We start from the raw sequence: 27,671 nt of genomic DNA, 5'->3' as shown, positions 1-27,671 counted from the left end.
GAAAACTGATGTAATTTATGTTTGCACTTCTCAAAGATTTATCTACCCTGAAAATATCCAGAGATACCTGGAGCATAATGCAGTTAACTGTATGCATCAGTCACAGGTTCTACATGCTAACTTGGGGAGACTAGACAAATACTGGGTTTTGAGGTACATTTTTCAGATCTTTTTTGCTGAAAAAATATTAATTAATATACAGCATTGGTAAAGTCCCTTGACCTACCGTGGGGCTTCACAGCAGGGGACCGCAGAAACAATTTCATGCTGGAGGATATTTTGGTTTGTGTCATGTGTTTTTCAATGGAGGAAAGTTACCTGTAAAAATCTGACTCAAGCAAAGTGAGCTGCCGAGCAATTTCTATTGGATGCAAAGTGAGCAAGTCAAAAGTCTCTGTGTGTCCTGGTTTGCTTATGTGCCACTCAATCGCCGGAGGTGGGCTTTCAAAAGTAATGTTGTGACTTGGCCCAATGGCTTGTGCCTGCTTTTTACGGTTGATTATCTTTGTGATTGATTCAACCCATTTCTTCATTGCTTTGCCTGGCGCACAAAGAAAAAAAAAACACTATTTAGTTAGCCTTAATACTGTTTTTCCAAAGAGGCCAGCATAATTTGGAAATCTTTGGATTTAAACCCCCAAATGAATAAATTAAGAACCATTCATTCTTTATTAGTGTGTAAGTGGTGTTCCTACAGAACTCTCAACGCATTCAAACACATTAAGAAGAATACTCAACAAAGTTAACACTAGTCTAATGAGCTTCACTTCTCCAAGATCTCTAAACAGCCAATGCCAAGTGTGCCAGGTTTGCCCAGGTGCGAATCAGAACACCTACAAAAGATTCCTGCTCTAAATCAGGAGCTTTTTTTTCTTTTCTGACTTGACAATAAGTTTATGGAAACTAACACTCTTTTGCTCAAAGTGAGCTGCTGTGAGCACCCCAAAACTTATGCCTTGGGGAAGAGTGTGTGGTTACCTCAGATGAAACAAAAGGGCAAAATAATGAACAGGGAGAAACTTCTCCCTTAACTGTACTCAGCATAAAAACTGAGAATAAAACTCAAGAGCCAAATGCCTGTTTAGCTCTACACTGTAAGAATTCCATGCGTAAGATGGCAAGTCCATTGAAAACTTACCAGTAATCTGCATTAAACCAGCTGGCTTATGCTCTTTCTCTCTTTAATTGCTAAATAACCATTAAATACTTCTCTAACATTATTTTTTAAATAACTAACATTACAAACAGTACAGAAAGATCTGTACAATCACAAATGGAAGGTGATCTACAGGTCTGATATGCACTGTGAAATATCTGAAGAACTCTTGCTCTTAAAAAAAAAAAGTGGTTTCACCATTAATCTTTTACAAAACTCACCCCTGCCTACCATTTAAGAGGACAATCAAAGCAGCTATTCTGTTTTGAGCTTCACTCAACTCTTATCAGTTTGCATTTATTTCAACTCCCTTACCCATAAAGCTAAGACATATTTATCTGGACACTAGTAGTGTAATTCTTTCTTCTGAACATGGGACACGCTTTGGAGAATTAACAGACTTCTTTTTAATTAAGTTTTTTATCTTCTTTATGAAGTATTTAGTAAGTAGTCATCCTTGTTTATCTACTCACTGAAAGGAAAAATGATCCATACCTTTGAAAAGGGATGATTTATGATAAATAACAGCACGTAAGAAACCATAAGTACCTCTTACTGTTCCAATAAATTCCTCCAAACGTTGCAGAAGATCAGCATCTCTTTCAAAGTCATAGAAGTGGTGTTCTACCCAGTGTCGACACACATTTAATACTCTGCAACAGTAAAAGGGAAGTGAGCACTCTGCAACATGGCCTTATCTTCAAGTCTAGCATTTCAGGGCTTTCAGTAGCGGAGGGCTCACGGGACTATGTAAGAATCAGTAGACTAAATACAATTACTCTACTGTCTGCGTTTCACCAGCAACCAGTTATAATCATTTTTCTACTTTAAAATTAAGGAAGTCAGAAAAATGCTATCATTCAGAAAAAGGACATTATTTAAAATGGTCTGCATAGTTGTCTGTGGCAAATATATGTTTTACAGCCTTGCAGAAAACCTATGGTTCCAGAACAACGGCGAATGCAAGAGACTGATCGGCACACCAACAACCCAAACTCAGCATGAGCTTTAAAAAATACCACTTTGCTTCACATTGCTGCAATACTCACCGTAGTTGCACAGGCTGTATGTACTCTTTCCTAAATCTTTTTAACTCAGCACTAAGAGGCTGGTCTCCATTCTCCATAGCGATACGATCAGCTTCTGTTGGCTCAGGCTCTGGAATTTCAAATCTAGCACAGAAGATATGTATAAGCACCAGTTGCCTATTAGACCAACCTTGTTCACAACAGGACGAATAAACATTGATTAAAGATAGCTCAAAATTCAGGATTCCACAAGTTAGAACTTTATTTCTTGGTAAACACATAGGAATAATTGTTAATTTCAGCAATACATCTATGCCTTTTCACAAATGTGASATGATTATAATAATACCATAGAAGTATTTAACAAAGCACAGATTTCAAAGACAAAAAAAACTTGGGATGCTGGAAGTAACAACAGCTACTTCAAAAACATTTTACTTGCAATCCTTGACACCCTTAAATTTGATGACATTCAAAATGTGTTAGTTGTGAATCAAAGCCAACTTGAAAACAAGAATTTTACAAATTTTACTTGAAGTAAAAATCAACTCCCCCCACTCAGATTGCACTTCACTGAACAATACTTTAAAAAATGACATACCTTTCTATCAGCAGACTCAGCAACTCTTGTGGTTTACAGAAGGATCTATATGTCGTTAGAAAAGTCCGAACAAAGTTAGGGTCTACGAAAAGAATAATTTTATACTCATGTCAGTAATCATTTAACTTTTCATACTTTAAAATAACTTTAAGTCAGTTGTACCCTTAAAAACTAAAGATCCCAATGTAAAACAAAACTACTTTTGTAAAAATTTAGAACCTCTTGAAATAGCAATATAAAGCAGAATTTAAAACCAATTTTAATTCCGCTTGAGAGTTCATAAAAATGACTGTCACCTCAATTATTAAAAGATTGGATTCTTTTTCCTCAACTCTAAAGATAATAAATAGATGATTTTATTAATGAGCCATCTAGTAAACAATCTTGGTTTTGACAGTGTCCAGAATAAGAGAACTCAAATAACATAACAAGTAACATTGCATTGGAAAGAAAAGGCTTAACTCTCTTCTCTGGGAGAATTTCTTCACAAAACTGGTACAACTTATGACCAGTTGTGGTTAAGGCTGGCTAGAGATGTTTTCAGTTAACGAACAGCTATACCCTTAAGTTGTATTTATTTCATTTCAACAAAATCAATATATTTAATTTAAATTGACCACTTACATATTGCTATATTTAAATATTCAAAACAGTTTTAAGAACAAGTATGCAGAGTGAAAACTGAAGTGTTTCCCTTAACTACAAAAGTAAAATCATTTGTTTTCAAGTATGAGGAAACCCAATGACAGCATGTTGGCACTACAGAAAGTTGACCACAAACAATGTTAATGTTACCATTGGACAAAATTAACGAGCAGGTTGCAGAAGCTTCTCCATACACAGATTTAAAAACCAAATGCAAATTGGAAATGTTTCTAAGATAGAGTGGCTGAACTAGGGCATACAGAACTTGAAGCAGGAGTTCCTATAGGCTGCATGTGTAATGCAGGAAAAAAAAAGCCTATATTTGACCTACATCAAATTAGACTAGGTAGACTTGCTCACTAGAACACAGGGTTTTAAAACCATTTAAAATCATTTAGACCCTAGATGGATTTTGTCTCTACAAAAGAGAAAAAAGACTCTGTAGTACTAATATTTTCAGATCCCTGGAGGCTCTAAGTCCCTAACTACTGTTATTTACAGGCAGAGTCAGTTTTTACATCCAAAATACGTATTGAATTTCATATGAAGTAAATCAGAAAATCAAACCTAACCTTGTTATCTTACTAGCAAAATCTGTAACTTAAAATAGTGTACAGTATATGAGCAAGTGCTAAAAAAGCAGACAACACGAGTCAGTCAGGATGTCTGCTCATGTGATAATTCTCTCTTCAATACAGCCAATTTGAAAGCTAAAAAAGAACAATAACTTGCTCTACAAGGATTTATAAATAATCACCCTTGAATTCCTTAAGAAAGGAAACGGACACTATGATGACGCACAAGCACTCTTAACATATCAAAGCTTTAAAAATAGAAGAGCACTGCCCTATAGATAAAAAAAAATTGCCATAACTTTCAAACTCTGGTACCTCCTAACCTAGCTGTTCTTACACAAATATCAGGAAAAGGAGGAGATAACAAACACAGATGCATATAAAACACATACAAACCCCAGACTATGCAAATAAGGCCAAAATCTGAATTTCTATTTGAAGGACAGTTTCTCTTATGTAAAAACACATGGGAAGTGGCTTTTGCAGAGATTTCTTCTTAACTGCTCCATCACAGGATGGTTATGGGTTTCCACACGTTGTGGTGTGTCACTGTACTAGCTCTGGTAGACACTGCACGTCTCAGGCTTTCACAGCACTGCTGGGTAATTGCTAGGCCATCATGCAGTCAGTAATTTGCAGCGAAACACGGAAAAAATCCTGCAGGTAAGCTCTTATTGTGCATGTGTCACAGAGGTGAAGGAAGGAAGAAAAGGGGGGGGGAGTCAAACACCTACTGCTACCAGTGGGACACAGATTCTTATATGGATCTTTGCACATGGCAAAAAGTGGAGCCCTGATTTAGTTGACTACTATTGGTACGTAGCCCACTTACTCTTCAGTATACAACTAAATCAACTGCTCTTCAGCAGCTTGCAACAAAATGGCACAACCTATGCAACTGTGCCTATAACTACTCCTTATGGTATTTGACCTACAAAGTAAGAACCTAGTAAAGGCACAGAGCTAAAGTAAAGGGTGTCTYTAGACTGTCAGAGCAAGGGCTACCTACCCCGTCACACTGTACTGGAGAAAAGTTGCATCAGAAAAGGGCTTGCTCTCATGGCTTATTTATATAAAGCAAATAACATTATTTTAGGATTACAATTATGCATACACAGTCCTGTGTGAGGTAAGAAAATAAATTCTACAATCTGTAGCTGTTTGGCCAGATACAACCAGGATACTCATTTTCCTGTTCCTCAAGTCTCAAAGCAAAACAGAAGCCCTGAACTAAGCTGATACATGTAGGAAAGAATAACTGAAAGGTTACTATGGAAAGTTGTTGCCTAACTCACTGCATCTTGTAAAATGCAACAAAACACCAAATGATTTACATAGTAAATGGATCTCGTTTCCYGTGCAACAGTCTTTTTGGCTGAGTCACTAAATCTGTATTCCTTTGTTCCCCTAAAAAAGATAGCAGAGAATAGTTAGGATGACTATATTTTTCCTCAAAGAAAACTAATTATAAAACAGAAGGTATACAATGAAAAATAGGAGTAGAGAAATGACTTTGAACCTAACATTTCRGCATCAGATCCACATGCTGAACTAAGATCTTTAAGGTTACAAACACAGGCTAAATCAATACACCACAAGACCATCCTGTGGATACATACATATTTTTTTATTTGGTCAAATTGTTCCTACATCCTCAGTGTTGTTGTAGAATGGTTTGGTCAAGATCACACAAGACTTCAACTTTAGACTTCAAGTATCCTACTTACGGTTTCATTAGGGATTTAAATGTATTTAAATGCAGGGATTTAAATAACTGTGGAAGAGGTTAGATCTAATCAATCAATCAATCAGACCTCTTCCTTGCTGTCCTATGTGCTAGAAAAGCCAAAAAGACATGCAAATACAAAAAATCAACAGAAGAGACCTACTTCAACAAGCCACATGTTCTTCARAAACTTCTGTTTTCATTTTATGGAGGTTAAGAACATAGTTCGTGGCTTGCTGAACAGAGACCAAGCTTGGAGCTTGCTACTAACACTTGGCACAATGCCTAGGTTACTGCACCAAAGCCACTGTATATATGGAAAGGGCAATTCTCAACAGTATGCAAGTTAGCCAAAACAAGGCAAATGCTCACAAGGCCATTAAGAGGTACTATTTTTGTTAATTCTCTGCCAAATACTATTCTAGTTTTCCTTTAAAAACGTCTTCCTTTCTCTAAGGCTGAATTGTTTTATTCCAACTTCCAAAAAAAAAAAAAAAAAAAAAAAAAAAAAGCTATTATGTCATAAATCATGCCTGTAAAATTTTAAGTCAAAAGCTAAAGGTTTATAAAGTTACAATATGAGCATGGGCACAAAACAGCTCTGGTAAAAACTGCAGATAAAATACTGAATTTATGTTTCCAATTAATGTTAGGAAAACTAAACTGAAGTAAATGTGGAGAAGAGCAATAAAAGTAAAGGAGCAAATAGACTGATTTACAAGCACCTTAAAAGTAAAGTAAACAAAACCGTCCCAATTATACTCAGCCTATTCCTCACTTCTTCCAAACATGTATTTCTGCTCTATGCTAGGTATCCAGTGCCATAAGACTGAGCTACAGAACAATTTATGATAACCACAGCAGAAAGGAGTAAAAGAAAGAAAAAAAGGGGAGAGGGAGCTACAGTTGAATATAAGGAGAATCACTAATAGTAAAATGCATGAGGATTTAGAATAACTACCATAAAGACAGACTCAAAAAACCCCAAGCTTTTCAGCACAGCTGAAGAAAATATTGGGAAATTATCAAGAAAAACTCCACACACTGACGTTGGACAGAATGATCCATTTCATTTCATGTAACTGCTTTCCACATATCTTCGGCCTGAACAGAAACCTGTAGTCAAAAGCTCTTAAAACAAATCCCCACTGAAATTCTGATCGAGGCTAAGTGCAGAGGCTGAATTATGCAGATGACTCCCTCTAGCAAACTGGTATTTGGTCTATCTGCTGCATATCCATTGCATGTCAGCATGGGCACAGGTAGTAGCTTATAACCTTAACTGGAAGAACCAGGCTGTAATTCCCTTCTGAAATGCTGGCCCTTCACATACCACCCCAGCTCTGGAAGTCCCAAGGGAAGGCAATTCTCGTCGCCTGGGGCATACAGGAAAAACCATTGTCTAGAGCTCAATTCCTGCAGGCGCCGCCCCCCTTCATCCCTTGCATAAGAATAGCTTTATGCACACACACGTATCCCACTACATTCAGCCAAACAGGATTCATGGTTTGAATTTCTACAGCTACAAAGCTGACGATTTCTTCACAAATCCAAACCTTAATTCAAAAAGCATTTCAGAATATTTGCAAGGCACAGCATATTCCCTTTCCATATACCGTGTATGTTTTGCTGTATGTATCTAAAGTAACACAGAAAAAGAGAAGCATAGCCTAGTCAACACCTGTTTTGGCTGCATAAATAACATGCCTCACCTGCATACATATGGTAAGTCAGCCTCTCAATGAGCTTGACAACAGTTCCAGCCTTGATGATAGGGATTCCAGACTTGGGCTGCATGTTTTCTTCAAACACAATATTCTCTTCAGAGTCTGGTTCCGCAAACCTATACAGCTCAGGATTTGGAAATCTCATCTGCTCCTCTTTTTCTTCCTGTAACATTGTCACATCCAACATTCTTTCCAGCGTGCTTCTATATTGCAAAGATATCAATGCTGCCATCCAGTTGTTTTTCTCCTCAGCCGATTTAGCAGCAAAAATAACACTGTTCTCATCTTTTAAGATTATTTCAAAAGCATGTCTGTACTCATTAGTGTCGTCTTTATCGTTGATTTGTACCTTCCGCATAAAGAACTTTTCTTTTAGACGATATTCTGCATTGCTAGCACCAGGAAGTCTTGGCTGGCCATGATTTGACTTACAGCAAATCATCAAGCCATCAAACAGAAATATGTGTCTCTCATGCTTTGCTCCTACGCGTGTGAGCGTTCCTTCCATGATGAACTCGTTACAGCATTGTCCAATGTCCTTCCCCTCCCAACCATCAATATTTTTCTGGATTTCATTCATTTTCTTAATTGCTAGCTGTTTCCCCTTCATCTGCTGAGTATAGAAGCGGCATGCAGATTCACTTCAGTGAAGGATGGGAGAAAGGCAGCCTATTAGTACATTCACTTTTAAAAACCACAACCACCACTTTCAACAAAAACACAAGTCTGAGTGATGAGAATTCCACTTCAGAACTATCAGGACTCTTCTACCAAAAGCACTATTACAGGACCTGACAAATGTTTTTTCTCAGTATCCCATCTGAAGATTTTTCTACTTATCTTACATGCAATACATATTTTACCTAAACACAGCAACCAGAAGTAGGAAAGCCGTTAGAGTACCTCCTTGGCATAACGTATCACTCATTTCCATAGTTGACTAACTATTTTAGAATGCTCCGTTTGAAAGAAGCAGATTTAGAAAAAATAAGCTGTTAAATCCATTCATGTCCAACCTTAAAGGTTATACTTTGCAGTACAGAACTAGCTTGGTGAATAAAATTTTGAATGAATTTTAAGAATAAAGTTTTAACAAATGTAAATAACTAGTAAAGAAAATGCTGCGTAAATTCTAATGTTAAAACAAATAGCAGGTTATATAATACAGAATTTGCTACAACGGTGCAACTGAATACAAGTTTTCTGTTTATCTAGTTGAAATTTTAACTAGCCATTGTACAAAAAACTATTCAGACTACTTTCAGGTAGTTTCAAACTCAAGAACATTCCGTCTAGTCATACAGAAATGTACAGGCACAATACTTTTACACAGGTATTTATTAACCAAGCATAATTAACTTGCAAACGCGGTTGTTTTCTACTTACCAGTGAATCTTCAGGACGTCTCAACTACCAGTATGCAAAGACGCATAGAAATTCGAAGGGTTTTAAAACAATAACAAATTATCTTGGCTTTGATGTCACTTCCTCTGAAAAAGCAGGCTTGTCACAAACTATTTTGTYCATTGTTTACTAAAAGAGGAAACTGGGAGCCCTGGATTTATAGCAAAGCATTAAGAGCAGAAAGCAGGAAAAACAGAAACGTGTTTACCTAAGCCTTCGTTTTGCAAGACTTTTGGAGCATATCCTTTCCATACTACTTTGAAGATTCAGTAGGGCAGTTATTGCTTGCTTTAAGCACTCTTTATCCTCTTCATCCTCACTCTTTTCTTCTAATTGCTGCAAACATTGAAAGTCAAACACAAGAAGTGTTACAAGTGTTTTGGTACACATGTACCCAGAAGCTTGACCTAGGGAAAAGAAATCTAACCATCTACTGTTTTTGTGTGCTCCTGTTTATTACCAAGTACAACAAAATAACTAGGTGCGTTATTGACACGGACAAGGGTGACAATTCTCCACGAATGCCCTAAACTCAGTAAGATTAGAGCAGCAGCCACCAGTGCCTTGGATACGAACAAACTCAGGCACATGCATTTACCACAGAGCCAGTTTGATTCACCTTGCATTACCCAAAAGGAACCAATTAAAGGTGCTACTTTCTAAGAGGAGTAAGTGAGGAAGGAGATAGGTGTATGTACCATTCTACAGGACAGGATCAAACCTCTGAGAGGTATGTATGTTTGTGCATGAAGGGAGCTTTGGGGACAGAAAAGCTGGACTAAAAGCTAAGGAAATCTCCTTCRCCACATTCATAAACARAAGATATAAAGGCTCTCACCTCACTGATAGCTTAATCACTCAGCAATTTAGGWTGGAAGGGACCTTGGAGGTGGTCATCTCCAATCTCCTGCTCAAAGCAGGGTCAACTTCAATCAGGCTACTCAGARCCATACTGAATTTTGACTGTCTCTCAGAACGGAGAGACAACCACCTTTTTGGACAACCTGTCTCAATGTTCATAAACCCTCATGGTGACTTTTCTTTTTTTCTAATAGTTAATCAGAATTTCCCTTGCTGACTCCTGCTGTGCACCTCTAAGAAGAGAGSGGCTGTCTTCCCTATACTCCCTACCCCCTTATTGCCAAAGACAGCAGAAAGAGCCCTCCTTAGCCTTCTCTTCTTCAGACTAGATGAGTCCGCTCCTACATCACACACTTGTTCCCCTCATCATCTTTACAGCCCTCCCTGGGCTTGTTTCATTATATACTGATGTACAGGCTGGAAAAAAAAAAGGCTCATTAGTCGTACATAGGAAGGAACAACCACTTCCCTCCACCTGCTAGCCAGACTCTTGTTATACAGAACAGTACAGAGTTCATGGTATTGTCCTTCATTGCTGCGAGGATACTCTGCTGACTTGTGTTCAGCTTGTTGTCCATCAGGATCATGATCCTCCACCCAAGATGCAGATGGAAAACAATAACCAGGCGGGATTGGGATGAGGAAGTGAACATTCAACTATGAAAGGGCTGGTTGGTTGGTCGCTTGTCAGCACAGAAAGTGGCACCTCACTTCAGGTAGCTTGTAAAGTAAAGGTACAAAAAGTTTCTATCTGCGTGCACAGCTACAGCCTTCAAATACTAACTCAAGTTTTCTTAAAGGACAAAGCAATACAGTCATAAACTAAAATTGGAGTAGAAGGTTCAATACTTGTATTTTGTACCTGACTATTGCTGTAACAGATGAGTTCATTAGAACAAAACCTGTTGTTCTTTATCCTAAAATGCTGAATGAGATTTTCATCCTAAATACTCTAGTTTAAGCATAAAAGTGTTCTGGTTTATAGTCAATGAAAAAAATTCCTTGCTTATGACTGTGGCTTAAGCATAAAACTGAGGTATCAATTATTTACAGGATTAGTAAGAGGTAAGTGGTTCAGATTATTACACATCATCAAGAACTGGCGCCACACGGTTTACAGATATATTTTGACAGAGGTGGTAAAAGCAGGCAACAGGTTGGCATGAATCAGAAAAGTAAACCCCCTTGGAAAGAGTACAATCGCACCGTTGGCTTCCAGTGTGAAATGTAGATACTGCCCTCCAAAATCCAACCGAATACAACACATTCATGTTTAACATGTGAACGGGTCACAGAATAGCATTCTTTCCCTGACCAGAGTTCATCATTCAGTGCAATAACTACCTTTGTGTTTTTAGCCATAAGGATGGCACAGGGTTTATTCTTCGCAGCTCTAGTTTATGTAGCGCGATCTATCATACTCCTGACCTAAATGGAATTAGCCACAAGCGCCTGCTAATGAGACAAGCACAGAAATAGGGCTGACAATACACCACAACAGGCTTTAATTCAAGAAAGGCCAAGCTTCAAGAATGAGCAGACAACTGCCATCATATTCTGCTGACTGCACAATATATAGGTATCATCTTCCCTTCACTTGAGTTGTGYAGGCCATCTACGTTTAGAAAAGACCTAAGAAAAATGAGGCAGGTGCAGGACTGCTGGAAAAAGTCCTGAAACAAAACTAAAAGTGTTACTACTTCTAAGACTCTGCATCTTTCCTGCAGAAGAGTTCAAAGGAGGTTCTTCACCTCTTCAACAACGTGCATCTTCAGAGTTTGGCCAGATTTCCTGTCATCTCTGGCTGGTTACCCTTCAACAATAGTTAAGACTGTTTCTGGCCTACTTTCCTCGAAAACAAGGCTTATWAGATTGTAGCATATTCTGTCATTTGCCTGAAAGGGTATCACACGAGATACGGCAGGGAGCAAAAGGTATGGTGTAGAGCCCAGGATAAATTCAARGAAAAGGTAAGACTAATAAAAATGATAATTCACAGTGTTCTGAACTGCCACAGAGATGTCTTCTAAGTAGAATCTGAGATTTTATTTTCTAGCCTCATATAATTACCATAAACTGCTATCAGATAGTCTTAGTTAATTGACTTTAAACTACAATAACGGCCTTAATTTTACACTATCCCTAGRTAATTTGGAATAGGACATTATGGGAAGTGAAATGGCATCCCTGGAAATGTATTCACATTCCTCTGCAAAACCCACTGATTTTCTGTAGCTGTGCAGTGCCCCCTAATGAATGAAACAGGTAGATGCTAAATTAAAAGGTTTTGTTTGTTTGAAATACAGTCTATGAAGAATACTGTACTACTATTACAGAAAGGAGGTGCAGTTTCCYGATTATCAGTAGTATTATAATCATTAGACTATTTTTTAATAATCTTACAAGAAAATTTTGGTTTATAATAATTTTAATATAATCARTATTATTATAGGTACAGTATCCTGGCAACTGCAGGCTATTCAAGGCAAATAAACTTGCAAAACAGAATACCTACAGAAGCTTCTAACAAAAAAATATTTAAAAAATATACTCTGCATTCCAGGTTGCAAACACTGAAGGGATGTCAAAAAGTAGAAGATGAGATATTTTGTTCTACCTGTTGCACAACGCAAGGATCAGATAATATTTATAAAACYAAGAAACAGGAAATTCCAAACAGATACAAAAGAAATTCTCCTCATACACCCACAATTAGACTATGGTAYTCCTTCCCTTAAGCTGTCAGGAAGACATCCATCTAGAAAGGCAATGAAGGAAAACACATTTGTATATATGATGAGACTATAAAGATATAACAGTGCTAATAATTGTTGCGAAGGATATAAAAACTTCCATTTCAGCTCCTGCATCAGGATCTAGACTGGTATCTGCCTGGAAGATTATCCTAAGCCTAACCACTTAAATCTATGAAGTGCAGGTTCCCAGATTCATACGACAGGAGAGATCACAGATCGGAGTCTATAAGCAAAATGCAAGACAGTAGGTGGGAGGTAGGGAAATCATAACCGAATTTTCTGAACTGCAGTTCCATACCCGCTTAACAAGTGGTCTCTTGATTGAGGGTGCTAACAAAACGTGCTGCCCCTTGAAACGTCAAGGCAAGATATTCRGTTCCTAAGAGGTCCCACCTAAGGTGTGGAAGCACAGCTGTACTCTCAGAGCTGTTTTAGAGCGCCTCTTCTCAACACCCTGCAGGGAACTTCYTTGGACATTTTGAATCCCACAGGGAGGTAACAAAATCCTTGGAGCACGATCTGTAGCACAACCTAGCTATCTTCTCTGAAAGGAAATGCTAAGTAAATAAGCAACATTCATGAGAATTTGAAAATAGTTACTCCAAATTCTATTCTAATACCTCCCCATTTTCTTCAACGTATTTCTGAAGATGAAGTATCTACTGAAAAGCTAATCCTCTGATAAAATGAACAGGGTTTCTCCTCTGGCAAATGTRGACTGATAGATGTGCTGGTACTTTGCTGTAAAACAATCCCAGTAGCCACTTTTCTTAACAGCAGCCCAAGATCTCTTCTGCCTTTCTTGTGATTCTTCCAAATAATAAAAACTCGCCTCAAAGTAGTAGTTCACTAGAAAAAGCACTCTGATTCAGAAATCTCTCTATTTTTTGGAAAGCATCAAAAAGTCATCTGCAACAGCAGTGAGAACTGCATTATACTTCCGGAAAAGCGCTAACAGTCAACGAGGCACTTCACACTAAGCTTGAAGGAAACTCAATGCGCTGTATTGCTAGAGATGCATTCACAGCTTTAATGCATTCAGATTTAAAAAATCCTTTCATTTTCATGCAAATTCAATTTTGAACACAGCGTAGCAAAAACATATGCACACCTGTATGTAGCTATTTATTTAGATTTGCATTACAGAGAATCTTAAGAGTGGAAACAGAACTTAATATACTGGCAAAGTATGGCAAAGTTCTTTCCTCCAATCAAAATTTCTTATCAACTACGCCTTCTCAGTTTAATTATAAGAGGTAAATTAAATTAAAATACATAATCTTATATAAACACATCAAACAGCAATCCCAGGTGTTAGATAATTAGTTACAAAAAAGTCCATTCTCTTGGAGATGAAACATTTTAARAGAGACAGGAGCTAAAAAGCCATCATTTTATTTCATATAAAAAAATCTTAATTCACTTAAAGTAAACTATAGGCAGTCCACTAGAAATTTTACTGTATGAGTAAAGTGTTAAAAATAGAGGAAAATAAGCAGCATTTCCTCTTCATCAGCTTTCAGTACAAGCATCCCAGTTCTTTCACAGTTTGTCTATGTGATTTCAAAAAAATATCTGAAAGACATGTTGAAAGTTTGAGTATGTCAAACTTAAGTCAAGTGAAACAATCTGGACTAAAGAAAAGTAAGGATTCAAAGAATCCCCAGCAATGGGGGAGGCGGGAGATATGAAATTTTAACTGATTTGCTTCAGGAGTGATTACACTACTCTGAAATAAGTGTCTTCTTCCAAATTAGAAGTAGACACAGAGCAAAAAGTCAAGAAGATCTATTTAGAAATATATACCCCATAGAAATTAGTCAGTTGACTTTTCATCATTGACATTTTCCATGGCAGGTTTTGAGCTGCCAATTTTGCCCCTAGTATTCCCATGAAAGGATACAGCCTGTCAGRAGACTCTATTCCACAGTTGTTACTGCAGCCTGCTGGATATTTTGACCAAGATCTGCTCAGCAGAAAAAACGTTTTCAGTTTCTGACTTTTTTTTTAAGCAGCCAAAATCGGAGTTCATATATGCAACCAGTTCTGCGTATTGAGCTTACACAATTAACATTTGCTCTAGCAAGGAACAGATACAAAAAACAAAGCTTTTTTTCAAGTAAGTTACTTGGTATTTTCATAATGCCATTTCCTAAATACTCAGGTTTTTGGTAGGCTAGTAGCTGTGAGCAGAATGTCTATATGTATTTTATATGCTCAGATTCCTATCCTGGGGAAATGGCCACTTTCTTTACAAGAGGCCTTCTCTTCACGTATATTAACAAAAAAAAAAAAAAAAAAAAAAAAAGCTCCGCATTCTTCAAAAATATGTATTTTTTGCACATGCTGACATCTCTTCCATAGCAGATTCATTACCTTTCTGCAACCAATGTACAAGTTCACACAGATCCTTCCAGAGCCTACATGCTCCGAAATTCTCTTCTTACTGTCATTTTGCTTTGCCTCATCATTAGGAGTAGACCTGCAGAGTACATTAGAAATTTAAAATGCATAATTAAGTTGATAATACTTACTTAGCTCTGTATTTGAAATATCACAAAATATTTACCTAAATGCTTCCACACTTCTAATTGAAGTCTTCCACTTTCTTCCTCAAAATTTTCCATCACATTAAAGACAATTCAATCTGAAAATATCTTCCCTTTCTCTTTTGTAATTTCAAAGTGGATTAGAATCCACTTTCACTGCTTCGACCCAATTCAAGTAAGATCTTTAACAGCCAAGTCTGCAGGGCTGAAACGATGACACCACTACTTTCRGATACAAATGTGTTAAATTTTGAATGTTACATCTGATGAATTCTAAAATGTCAGGATTCATTCTGGGAGGCAATAGTAGAGCCCAGCTGATCTTAGAGAGGATTAAGAAAAAACAGCATAGGAAAGGAAGGACAAGCAGAATCCCATCAGTTGCTAAGCAAAACTATCAACTTTGGCCTTTTTTCTTTTTAAAAAAAAAAAAAAAAAAAAAAAAAAATAAGAAAAAGAAAAAACACCCAGCTGATGGCAGCTATTACCATGCTGCATTCCAGGGCAATTCTCCAAATCTCTGCCCTTCTGCACAGATTTACAGACGCACATCCTGAGAAATGATTGACAGAATGCGGAAAAAAAAAATAAGAACAGAGTGTGCAAAGAAAGTCTGGCGCAAAGGACAAAGTGGGTGCTGCAGGCAATAGCTGGAACTAAAAGAGACGCAGCTCGTGAAGGAGGAGAGGGATGCAAGCAGCCCTCWATGAAGACAGCTTGGTCCACATAAACCACAAAGGTAGCTTGTTGTTTTATTTGTTGTTTCCTAGATTTTTCCATCAGTCTCCACTCGAGAGATCAAAGTATTGATGGAAAAGATTGTCCCTAGCACTGAAAAACTATATTCCTCCCACAGCAGTGAGAGCAAACAGAGAAAGCATACTGATAATGAGACTAAAATGCAAGATCCAAAGCCCCATCCACATCCAAAACATTCTGGCTGAATATCTTAACTACAGAACTACCTCTCTTAGATCTCCTCGTGTACAGATGGTGACAGGAACTGAGGCAGGAATAAAGGACAGGGAAACAGACTACTACTGCAATTAAAAGACCATACATGAACGCAAGTGTACCAAAGACTACATTACAAATGTCTTGGCAACAAAAACTGTTGGCTTACAATGCCTGAAAGTCTTAACTGCAATAATCAATCACCTTCATATACAACTCTGATTTATTTGTGCCAGAATTTTTATTTAGAGGGGGAAAAAATATCAAAGTTTCTCCAAGTTACTATAACAGTCATCTATTGTCATGAAAATACGGCCCTAGGCATTCAGCACAAACTGATGCCACATGAGCTAAATAAAGAATTATCTACCTTCAATTAGCATGAGGCAGCTGCCATTCAGAACTGGGGAGCAGTCCGCCCCRGTACAGCTTTCCTAAATCCTCAAGAACCAGGGAAATTTTGTCTCTGAATGTTCCTAGAAAAAGTGGATTAGGAAGCAGGCCACCAAAACTCCGAAGTACATAAGTGAAGGCAAAAGAGTCAGAGTCTGGCTAGTGCTTCATTCCATTCTTCGAACAGGGCATCGTCTGGATGAGAGCAGCCTGGCCCACTGCCATCCTGCTCCCTACTTCAAGGGATCAAAGTACAGCATTTGTTGGTATAGCAGGATGGCAATAACACTTCAAGTGTCACTGAGGACTGTAAGCCAAGTAAAAGGAGGAATATTTATTTTTTTGTTAGCTAATATTCAGTTTTTGCAGAAAAGTAATTTTAGGGGGATAATGAAAAAAAWCCCCACACTCTTCAATGTAATTCCTTCTCATCAAAAAACTGCCTGCAAATATACATCTACTACTCAAAGAAAACCCCTGACAAACCTTTTGTAAAAAGAAAATATTATGCAACAGAACATAATTCACTGAACACTGAAGTGATATGCATGTGTATATATCTTACAGATTCGGACAGATAAACAGGCAACCCACCAGTAAGTCCCACAGCYAGAAGGAAAAAAAATACATACACTCTGCCTAACTTGTCAAAATGACCTCAGAAATCCCAAATAGTTAGATTAACAATAACCAAGTTTGTGGTTGCTGGGCCTCCTGTTCCCCTCTTCCCCATGCACACTAGTGACGAGGCTTYATTTTCCATATCATCTTCCCCTCGGCTGCTGCCAAATGCATAGYTGACTTACAGCAAAAACACACTAGCATTTAGAGGAGAAAAGAAACCACATGAGAACAATACAGTCTYCTTTACATCAACTTCTACTACAGAAATAAGGTCTGTATCTTTACAGTACTGCAGTTTTTAAGTCTTTATACCTTAACCACACGAAAAAGTTGCTTAAATTTCTTTCACCTAATGCCACACTCCAGGAAATCTCTTCTTAGACTTGAGACCGATTTTGACACTACCCCAGCRCTTCTGCCCCAGAAGCGTTCAAAAATTCTATGCAGTCCTTGTCCAACATTAGCAACAGATTAATCAAGCTACATTTCCTCCAACAGATATGCTTGCATTTGTGCATGAAATTGCACTTTTAATCTCTGATAGACATATAACAAATTCATGCTCATCTGCAGTTACATATACAAATACATGTAAAACAATAACATTTTGCTTCTATTTTTATCTCAAAACAATGTTGTACATACAAGCTGCAGTGTTTGGAAAGAAGCAAGCCAGACTACAAAGTGACTTGCAAAAACAAAATCCTTTGCTGACACTAAGTAAATACTTTCTTAAAATAATTCAGAGCTGGTCCGAATCTGTGATTTTCTGTCGTTAATATTCATTTAATGAGCCTTTTAAAGCAAGAGAACCTGTTAATTACAGTGSCTGCACTAAATACTAGCTATGCAGACAATGTTTCAAGACAACRATCTGTAATTGCAGATACTGTAAAAACTCTGCAGACTGCCAAAATTCAGCTAATTAAGAGTCCGATTCTCCACCCTAGGCTGGATTACRTCAGCTACAGATGGGATCACAAAACTGCTTCATTAATTTATGTTATACTCTGAATCATGAGTCCAGCTGGAGCAGGGCTAAGAATCAAAGTGAAGTCAAAGTCCACAATAGTTTGGGATGCGTCGCCCAATAGAGCATCAGACTTACAGGATCGGCAGAAATATACTCTAGCTCCAAACTACTCACATTTCACCCTCCTATGGCTTCTGCAGCACCATGTAGCAAATTTAACACCATCAGGCTGGGAGAAGGGTTTCTTATCTTGAAAGACCTTGCCAAACCAGATTTTTTTCAAGTTGCATTAACACAATGAAAGAGCCAGACCAAAGAAAAAAAAGAAAAAGAAAAAAAAAAAAAGCTGAATTGAGTATTTCCACTCAAGCTGAACTGCATAGAGACTGACAAGTCATTTGCCATCTAAGAACAAAGTTAGGAAAAAAAAGCCACCTACAAGATGTTATTGTGAAACGTAAGCATATTGAGAATTTAAACTCATTATATGTAGAATTCTAAGTAAAAAAAATATATATATAAGCTAGGCGATACGAAGTTTCTACTCATAAGCCATGGGAGTTAAGTTTGCATTTGGGTGGAGAATAGATTTTCTGGAAAACAGAAAGGTAATTCCCTGTTAATTTTAAAAATCTTGCATTTCAGAATTAGAGGCATTTACATTGCTAGGAAYCCACTATGGACTTAGTCATCAACTTTATTTATATATAGATATAAATATAAAAATGTATGTTTGTATACCTCTATACCTCCATCCCATTTTCCACAATGTATTATTTTATCCAAGGAAAGTTTAATGTATGCTTTGAGATCTTTCTACTTGGAAAAAAGGAATTTTTAAGTAATCTTTACTTCACCCAAAGAAAAGAAAGCATACCACATGTGCACACAAATTACAGTATCTGAGACAATGCCTGATTTAAATTAAGTTTTGTAAACTTTTTTCAACAATTCAGAGTAATAAATCACTGCACTGTTTGCACCACTCTACCTTTCAGTTAACAGCTCACATTTGAAAAAAAACTGTTTACAGTACCTGCAAATTTGCACAAAGGATGGCCCCATATAAAGCTGCTATTTTATATGGTTCATTTCTTGTTTACAAGTTTGGGGACTTCTAGGCTGCTTAAAGGAAAACAAAGCCTGTAGTCATATGCTAATTTTCCTATAAAGTTAAACAAGAAACTTCAGCTAAAAATAGAATATATATTTGTGTGTTCCTGGTGCCCTGCCAACTTCAGGAGGGCTTTAGTTTCTAAATATGATAACCATCGTTGGATAGAAATTTACTTTTTTGTAGTCTGCATAGTTAGAAGGTAACTGAGATGCATTTAAAACAGACAACTTCAAAGCATGCAAAATTACAAAACATAGCTCAAAGAAAAACGCTAACCCCTTTATCCTTAAACATATCTCGTCTTGAAGCAAAATAAGACGTTTTTTCATTACATGCAATACAGTGCCAACACTTTGTTTCCTCATTCCCAGRGATCCATATTTAACTCAATTATGGATATATATGCCTACAATCACTAAGTCCGGGCCCTTTGCACGTAAGAATTTAATATAGTCATGTATCAATGAAATTGGTAGRATTATAAAACTAAAGAATGCAGTATATACCCTTCTGCAGCAATTTAATCCGGGCATTTTTAAGTATGAGCAGACTGGAATCTGTTTGAAAATTCCGGATGTAAGAAAGAAAATGAGATTGCCAGCAGAGGCTGTTTGAGGGAAGTATTCATACACTGCACGTGCACATGTACTAGCTGATAGACGATCACTACCACAAAAGCTACTGTCTTGCTTCACGTGCACAGAACAGGCAGTAGTGCCTTAGGCGCATCACGTTAGTCAGACCACCGGGAAGAGTGTCTTGCTAGAATGGTACATGGAAAACACAGTGGGGGAACAACCTGGAAAACAATCAGATATAGCACAAAATCCAAGYCAACCATATCAAATTACACGCCAGGAGGTGGGGAAGGGGAGTGCAGAGAATTAAAGGGAAGAAATAAGAATTTTACATGAAATGTGCATCAGGAGCTGCAAAGAGATTAAAAACCTTSTGGACCTGGGCCCTACATTTGACTGGCCCTAGAAAAAGGATCAGGCAAGCTGCTGCCTACTTTTTAAAGCACCCATGCTCTCTTCTTCCCTGCTAAGATATCCAATGGCAAGAAGCAACACAGGATTCTTACGGTTTAGGCATCGTTCATCTTTATGCTTTGTCAATCAAGTATCATGTTCAGGTGGAAACTAAGTAAAGCCACTAAGTACCACATTTTGAGAGTGTATGATAAAAGCATGAGCAGAGGAATCTTAYGGCTGTGCAGGTCTTTATGACACAAAATGCAGACAAGCTGTCTGCAGACACCTCTCCTCCAGTAGACAGTCAAGAAAGGAAACATTCAGTATGTCAAAAGTACTGGAAAAGTCAGCTCAAACTCAAGAGCTAGAGACAGATTGAGCATAAGTTTCAAAATTCAAAAAAAGAAAAAGCATGTGACACAGAAGAGTAACACCCTAAAACTGTACTTGTAGACCCAACTCAGTGTAAACAGCATTAAGAATATAAAGACTTAAAGTAGACAAACTTAGAGATGACCCAACTACTGGCTCCTCTCAGGACAGCCAGATAAGCATGCAAGAAGGAAACATAGTCAGACTTCTTCAAACAAGCAGAGATTTTTTTTTTTTTTTTTTTTACTTCTCATCCTAATTCCCCCATGTAATTAAGTTCGAAAAACTACAACCCTTAAGAGTTTCCATTATGTGAAAGTAAAGAATCTGCTTGAAAATTTTCTTCMAATGCTCTGCTCCTGAAAAATTATTATCCACTGTTGTTTGATAAATCCAGCAAAAATATTTCAAAGCTATTGCGTAACATGGACATTTAAAGAAAATCTTTACTGTTACCCTATTAATATGAGGTCCTATTACAAAAAGCCCCCAAATTGTACACATCGACCAAGCCTTTCCTCTGAAGGAAAGATATCACCTCATATCCACTCACCATGGAATGTGCGCTGCATGAAGGAGAACATGAAAGGTTCTACCAAAAGAAAATGAAGTCCAAAAGGGAATCTTACTGTGCTTGTTAATTTACAAAGTATCATCTTGAGAGGTACTTAACACATCTTCTGTAATACTGTCATTTTACCCATTATCTTTTACCACTGTTCAACTAGCCTTACAATCACTCTAAAAATATGTGTACCTAGATCTCCTAGATTTTCTTTTTTAATAGTTACAGTAACTTGATTARTCAACACAAAAAGCATCAGCTGCTGTATAACTTGCATGAAAAAACAAGCCAGTATTCAGTCACAGTAGACACAAGAGCATATAAAACTGCTATGATGAAATGGATATTATTCAGATTCTAATAAAACATTTTACACCTAACTGAGCACACAAAGCTCTGATCTAAAACACAGCATGATAAAAAAAAAAAAAAAAAAAAAAAAAAAAAAAAAAAAAAAAAAAAAAAAAACACACACAAGAACACCCACACACCACAACCAACAACATTTACAGGGACACAGTATTCTTACTTTTAGCAGTTCAAAATAATGAAGACAGTGGTAAACAGGGGCAAGTAGCAGCCGGGGTAGAACATACTGAACAGCTTCTTTAAAGCCTTCACCTATTGACTAGAAACAAAATAAATTTCAATCTTTAACAATAAATGTACTGAAGCAACAATATAATGTAAATCACATTATTATTATCACATAATTAAAAAATGACATAGTTTGCTTAAAAAAAGAAGAAAAATTTACCTGTAAATAAAATGCTGCTCCTGGCTTTGACAATTGGCTTAGAAAATGATCATGAAAACCAGGTCGCAAAATATCTTGTGCATATGATTCATATGGATCAAATGCTAGCTCCTAAGAAAAAATAYAGCATATTTTTACAAAAGTGATTTAGTATCTAAACCATGTATGTCTTAAAGAAAGATCAAAACTGTATACAGTATGCCAGAGGCGGTCTCAAGCGCTATGCAGAAAGGATCCCTCAATCTGCTGGCTACACACTTCCTAGTCCATCCTATTAGGCAGTTAGCCTTCCCCGCTGCAAGGGCGCACTGCCAGTTCCCGAGGAACCCCAGGATGCGTCACACAGTGCTACTCTCCACCAGTCAGCTGGACTATTGTGCAGGGTGGCTCCATTCCAGGTTCAGAACTTCATATTTGCCATTATTAATTTGCTGTCAGCCCATTTCTCTAGCCTGTTTTCAGATTCTCCAAAAAGCAGATCTGCCCTCCAATGTCATCATCTGCCAGCTTGATAGGGTGCATTYTCCATCTTCTCCCGTTTCGCTATTACGGACGTTAAATAGCATCAGCCTCAATACCAAACCCTGAGGAATGCCTCTAACAATTGGCCACTAGATGGACTTTGTATCACTGAGTACAGTCCTTCAAGCCTGGCAGCCTACCCAATTCCATGCCTACTTTATAGTTCAGCTAGCTAGGCCACATCTCACCAAGCTGATTATAAAGATACTACTTGAGACTGCTGAAGGCCTTGATTAAGTCCAGACAAATGATATCCACTGCTCCTCCCCCTGTCCGTAAAGCCAGTGGTCTCCTCTTAAAAGAGGGTCAAGTTGGTCAGGCACAATTTGCTCTTGGTAAGTCTGTGCAGGCAGTTCTCAACCACCTTCTAGGCCTTTATATGCCTAGACATGAACTTCAGAAGGATTTGTTTCATAACCTTCCCAGTGACCACAGTGAAGATGACCACCTTGTAGGTTCCAGGATCCTCCTCATTAGATTGTTTGAAAACCGGCCTAACACTTGTACTTCTGGTGATTGGGGACCTCCACATATCACCACAAAGTTTCAAGGATGCTAGAGAGTGGCCTTAGAATGACATTAGCCAGCTGCCTCAGCAGTTTTGTCCTTGCATATATTCAGGTTACACAAGTAGTCCCTAACTTTACCTTTCTCCCCCAATCTTTGCTACTAGGCTAAAGCACTGGGAAGCCTAAAAGCAGATCTCGCCAGTCAAGGCTGGGCAAAAGAGAGTACGGCAGCCCATTTCATGTCCTTCATCACAAGATCTTCCAAACTACTAAGATACTTCCATTTTCTTTGTTTTCCCTCTTTGTGCTTCCCCCCATCTCCATATGAGGCCCTCTTGTTCCTCTTTACCTTCCTCACCAAGTTTAACTCCAGCTGAGTTGTAGTCTTCCTAATATCATTTCCACCCACCTAGACAACGTTTTTACATTTCTCCTGGGAAGTCCATATTTCCTTTTTGTGTTTGGCTGAACAAGAAACTTCAATTTGAGCTCAGTCTGGCCTTCTGTTACACCTGTCCATTTTTCCTTTAGGGAGTAGGAATATATCTTCCTTGTGCTTTAAATAAGCTGTTCTTGAAGATCAATCAGCTCTCCTAAACTCCTTCAACCCTTAAGGCAGCTTCCTGTGTGATCCTGTCTACAAATTCCTTGAAAAGGGAATCGCTGTCCCAAAGCGTAGCATCTTTAGCCTGCCACTTGTCTTCTGCACTTCTCTCAACAACTTGTACTCCACTATCTTGAGGTTACTGCAGCCAAGCATGCCATTAGGCATGACAGTCCCATCATTTCTTTCTTATTCATGAGAAASATCAAGTGGAGCACCTTCTCTAGTTGGTCCACTAGCACCTCCTGCAAAAAGCTGTCCCCAGTGCACTCCAGAAATCTCCTGGATTACTTCAGCCCCAGTAAGCTGTCCTCCCAGCAAATGTGAAGATGGTTATTCTCTCTAGATAAACAGGGTCTGTGATCAGAAGATTACTTCTACTTGTTTAAAGAAGGCATCATCTACTTTCTCTTCTTGATCAGGCAGTCTGCAGCAGAAGCCTGACCATGACATCCCGTTTGGTAGCCTCCTGCTCTGATCTTAATCCATAGATGTTCAACAGACCCATTATCCATTTCATGACAGAGCTCTGTATATTTGAACTGCCCCTCTGTACAGTCTCCCAAACTCATCTTCCCTATCTGTCCTTCCTAAATGCTTGTATTTATTCACACAACCCTCTGTTGTGCCACCTTTTCTGCCACATCGCTAATTCCAGTGACATCAGAGCTCTGCAACTCTGCAGAGTTCCAGATCCTCCTGCCGGTACGCAAATGCATGTGGCTTGGAGAACAGACACTTCAGATCAGCCCTCAGTCATCCAGCTTTCTCAAAGGCAGGGTGACAGCCCCTCTTGTCACRCCTTCCTTTATGCACATCTCCTCCTCATTTCCTCAATTATCGTGAGTTTTAGTCTTCATCCCCCAACAAAGCCTAGTTTAATAGTCCTCCTCATCAGGTCAGCAAGTCTGCTAGCAAAGAAGCCCTTGCTCAACTTAGTCTCCCTGCAGCAGTCCTGATTTATGTGATATTTCCACTCCCATCCGAATTGAGGCACAAGCGTTAGTTTTGTGTGCGCCCGTTCTCCCCAAAACTAAATGCTAAACAGACCTACAGAAGTTGAGGTCTAAAGACTGTAAGGTCAAAGTAGTCACAAAAATGGGACAGTCCATGATGGAGAGGCAGAAGTTGAAGAAGAAATCTCAACCTAATCAAAGGCAGCTAGAACAGAGACAGTTTAGCGTCTAAGTGCAGGTCAGTAAAATGCACATGAATAGCAAAAAGCACCAGTTATTTTCTTACCTCCGCCATGTCTTCAAAACAGCTGCCCACTAATGGATGAGGACTACCTTCATCTGTCATTTCAACAGTGTCTTCTATATGGCCCAATAATTTTACACTAAGTTCATGAATGTCTGATATACGACTAAATATATTTTCCACATCCTGTGAAAAGCAATACAAAGAAAAAACTGCAAAGAAATGGATAATAAAGTTCCAAGAGAAAACATACGTGCACAGCTACTCTACTACAATACGAAAGTTAATGTGTATTAATTAGAACAAGATTTTAAAAACCTATTTTAGACATATCTACCTGTAACACATAAAAAATTTTACACTGTAAATTGGCATAAACAGTTATGATTCAAAAATGGCAAAAAAGAACACTGACAAACCTTAAATTACATGCCTGCAAGTGAGCAGAACAAGCTGGGTGGTTTCTTCTACAGAATCAATTAGTATTTCCCCACAAGTGTTCCTTTATGATTTCCATTTCAGAACTCAAGAACAGTGCTTTCCCTACTATGGMTATATTAAACTGGACAATAGTTAAGTCCTAGAAAAGTTCAGCTAGATTTACAGCACATTATAGGAAGTTATAATTTTTACATAATACTTACATGAGATGAAAATAATTTGGAGTTGGAGGCATATGGCTCTCTAAAAACTCTGATAATGAGGTTTAGTTCCCTTATATATTGTCGAACTTCTGCCATAAATGACTTCACTAGGTCATAATAGGTTTGCTCCCCTGAGGTGGAGGGTTCCTCATCAGATAAAGTCAGTGCACTTAAATCTTCTACATCTTGATGGAACATATCCATCAACACCTAGGTAACAGGGAGGGAGAATGTCACAGTGAAAGTATCATCTTTTTAAAATCTACCAGTAAGTTACTGGAGAAGGAAATATATTATTGTCATAAAATTAGACTGATCAGCAAGAGGAGATTTATGCATATCATTCAGCAATTGGTTGAGCATTACAAAAGCAACATTCACTGCTACAATTTTGCAAGTCATAGAACTACTATTTGCAGTGACAATTTCTGAAGAATCTCCAGTCGTTTAGACCAACTCAGGCATCTCTCCAAAAACATGGTCCTAAAAATCAATTGATCATTCTAAAAAACCGAGAGTTCTACAAAGTATCCCAAGATAGCATTTAGCCATATGTTCTTTTATTCTGAATTTGCTGTGCTGAATTTCTGGAGAGATTACATTTTCTGATGTCAAAAAGTATGTGTATTTAGCTTTTCACCTTTAGCAGGCTTCCTAACAGGAAGCCACACATAATTGTCCTCAGAACCCTTTAATCAGCAATGTCTGTTGGGATTACCCATACACTGTACATGCCTTAGTCTCTGTCCTTAATGGCACCTGAATTCTCCTGTTAAAACAGAACCTCAAAGAAGGGCTCCAGTTTCAGAAAGTGGTTGGGYTGTAGAACTACAGACAAAGGGAATTCTAAAAACTGACTACCAAAAGTCCTAGTTCACTCATTTGCCCAAGCAAGGCTTACTAAACACAAACAATTAGTAATTACTTCTCAAAAGAAAGGTCTTCTGAGCAGGCTACCGAATACTTCTTCCAAATATGGCATCTGAGTCAGGAACTACTACAACGACTTTGCAAGTGGCTAACAGAAACTATACTTTAGGTTGCTGCCTATGAAACACAGAAAACATCTTAAAGGTAAACTAGAGATGTTGACTACAAATTAAAGTGCATTCTAACTTGAAGTGTCTTTAGAAAAAAGAAAGCCTAAATAGAGTCCATACATTTAATCTACAACAACGTAGAAAATGTTAAGATCAAGCCATCAAAATACACAGTTTATTACACAAGATGAATTTGTCCTGGGATAGACAGATCGGACACTATTTAAAAGTCTGGTGCTCAGAGCTACATCCCCATCCAGAAGTCATCACTGAAGTATAACCAAACAATAAATAAAAATCCCAAAATAAATTAGAACTTTTATGTGCTGTCTTCATTAAGAAGAGATGGGGGTGAAGCCATGGCAACCTATATCTGTATGCTCCAGAGATGGAGATGGCTGCTGTCAATCACCAAGACAACAGAGGCATGGCAAAATGCACAATCAAAACTGTAAATACTCCTTTGAGAGCCACATGAAGAAAGGCTGACACATTGAACATGAACKAGAGCTTTCAAAATGGTAAAAAACAGTAGAAAAGTGTTTTGCAAAATAATTATCAAACTGGAGCTCAGAAATTAAACTTCTCAATGAACAACATGACATTTAGCCTGGTACATGCAGAAATCTTCCTTTGAATCAAGACTTCATGTTACATTCACTTACCCAGAAGACATTAATAAAGCAAGTTGTTGAACACCCATATTAGACAAATGAAGTATTCTGCACAGAACATTTGGCAATTTAGTAGTACTAGAAGTGGTCTGGTAGATTCATCAGACCCGACTATTGGAAGAAATACCTAGAGCACTCATTCCTCACTCAGATCTTTCCTAACACTCAATAATGTACAGGTCTAGTGGGGAGGGAAATGGACACACAGCAGGTTCTTCCTCCTAATGAGTCAGAGGTCCCTGCTACACACCCTGGTCTTAAAACATCTGTGGAAGTAGAACAATGGACATTTTGCATTAAGACTGACTTCTGGAAGACATACCCTAAGAACAGAAGATGAATCATCTTTTAAAGCCATTGAATTTACATGGAATTCAGATTATAGGCAGAATCCTAACTAATTCTAGAAAGTGGGATATTACCAGCGCACTGCTGTGGGTAATTAGATGGAGTAACACAGGTATTCGAGGAGGCTCCACTGCTTATAATTATTTCATGGACACAGTCCTAGGGTATACTTGAGCTAGAAGATTCCAGGCTGTAATCATAAGGCACATCCAGCTCCTATGAAATCCACAGAACGTAATCAAAGTAACTATATCCCAAGTATATGATTTAGTCTGTCCCCCATTCAGAAGAATGAGCAGATAGTGGAAGAAAAATAGCTTGCATTGCAGTATCTTGGTTTTTGCAGACATGTCAAATTTTTTCAGAGGAAAGG

General features: G+C 38.0%; 1 protein-coding gene across 1 annotated transcript in view; it reads right to left on the bottom strand.

Moving 5' to 3' along the window:
- SOS1 (SOS Ras/Rac guanine nucleotide exchange factor 1) overlaps window positions 1-27,671 on the bottom strand; it is a 52,410-nt gene that overhangs the window by 12,163 nt on the left and 12,576 nt on the right. The window contains exons 6-15 of the mRNA XM_085311096.1: window positions 25,237-25,446; window positions 24,635-24,778; window positions 21,758-21,868; window positions 21,530-21,628; window positions 9,071-9,198; window positions 7,444-8,099; window positions 2,786-2,867; window positions 2,206-2,328; window positions 1,706-1,809; window positions 319-541 (exon numbers count right to left, since the gene is read on the bottom strand). Coding sequence (XP_085167222.1) covers window positions 319-541; window positions 1,706-1,809; window positions 2,206-2,328; window positions 2,786-2,867; window positions 7,444-8,099; window positions 9,071-9,198; window positions 21,530-21,628; window positions 21,758-21,868; window positions 24,635-24,778; window positions 25,237-25,446 — 1,880 coding nt within the window. The remainder of the gene's footprint in view (window positions 1-318; window positions 542-1,705; window positions 1,810-2,205; window positions 2,329-2,785; window positions 2,868-7,443; window positions 8,100-9,070; window positions 9,199-21,529; window positions 21,629-21,757; window positions 21,869-24,634; window positions 24,779-25,236; window positions 25,447-27,671) is intronic.

Source organism: Rhea americana, unplaced genomic scaffold, assembly GCF_003343005.1.
Source record: "Rhea americana isolate MKP2758 unplaced genomic scaffold, rheAme1 scaffold_109, whole genome shotgun sequence".
Lineage (NCBI taxonomy): Eukaryota > Metazoa > Chordata > Aves > Rheiformes > Rheidae > Rhea > Rhea americana.
Note: the sequence above shows the minus strand (reverse complement) of the source record. Positions and strands in the feature narration are given on the sequence as shown.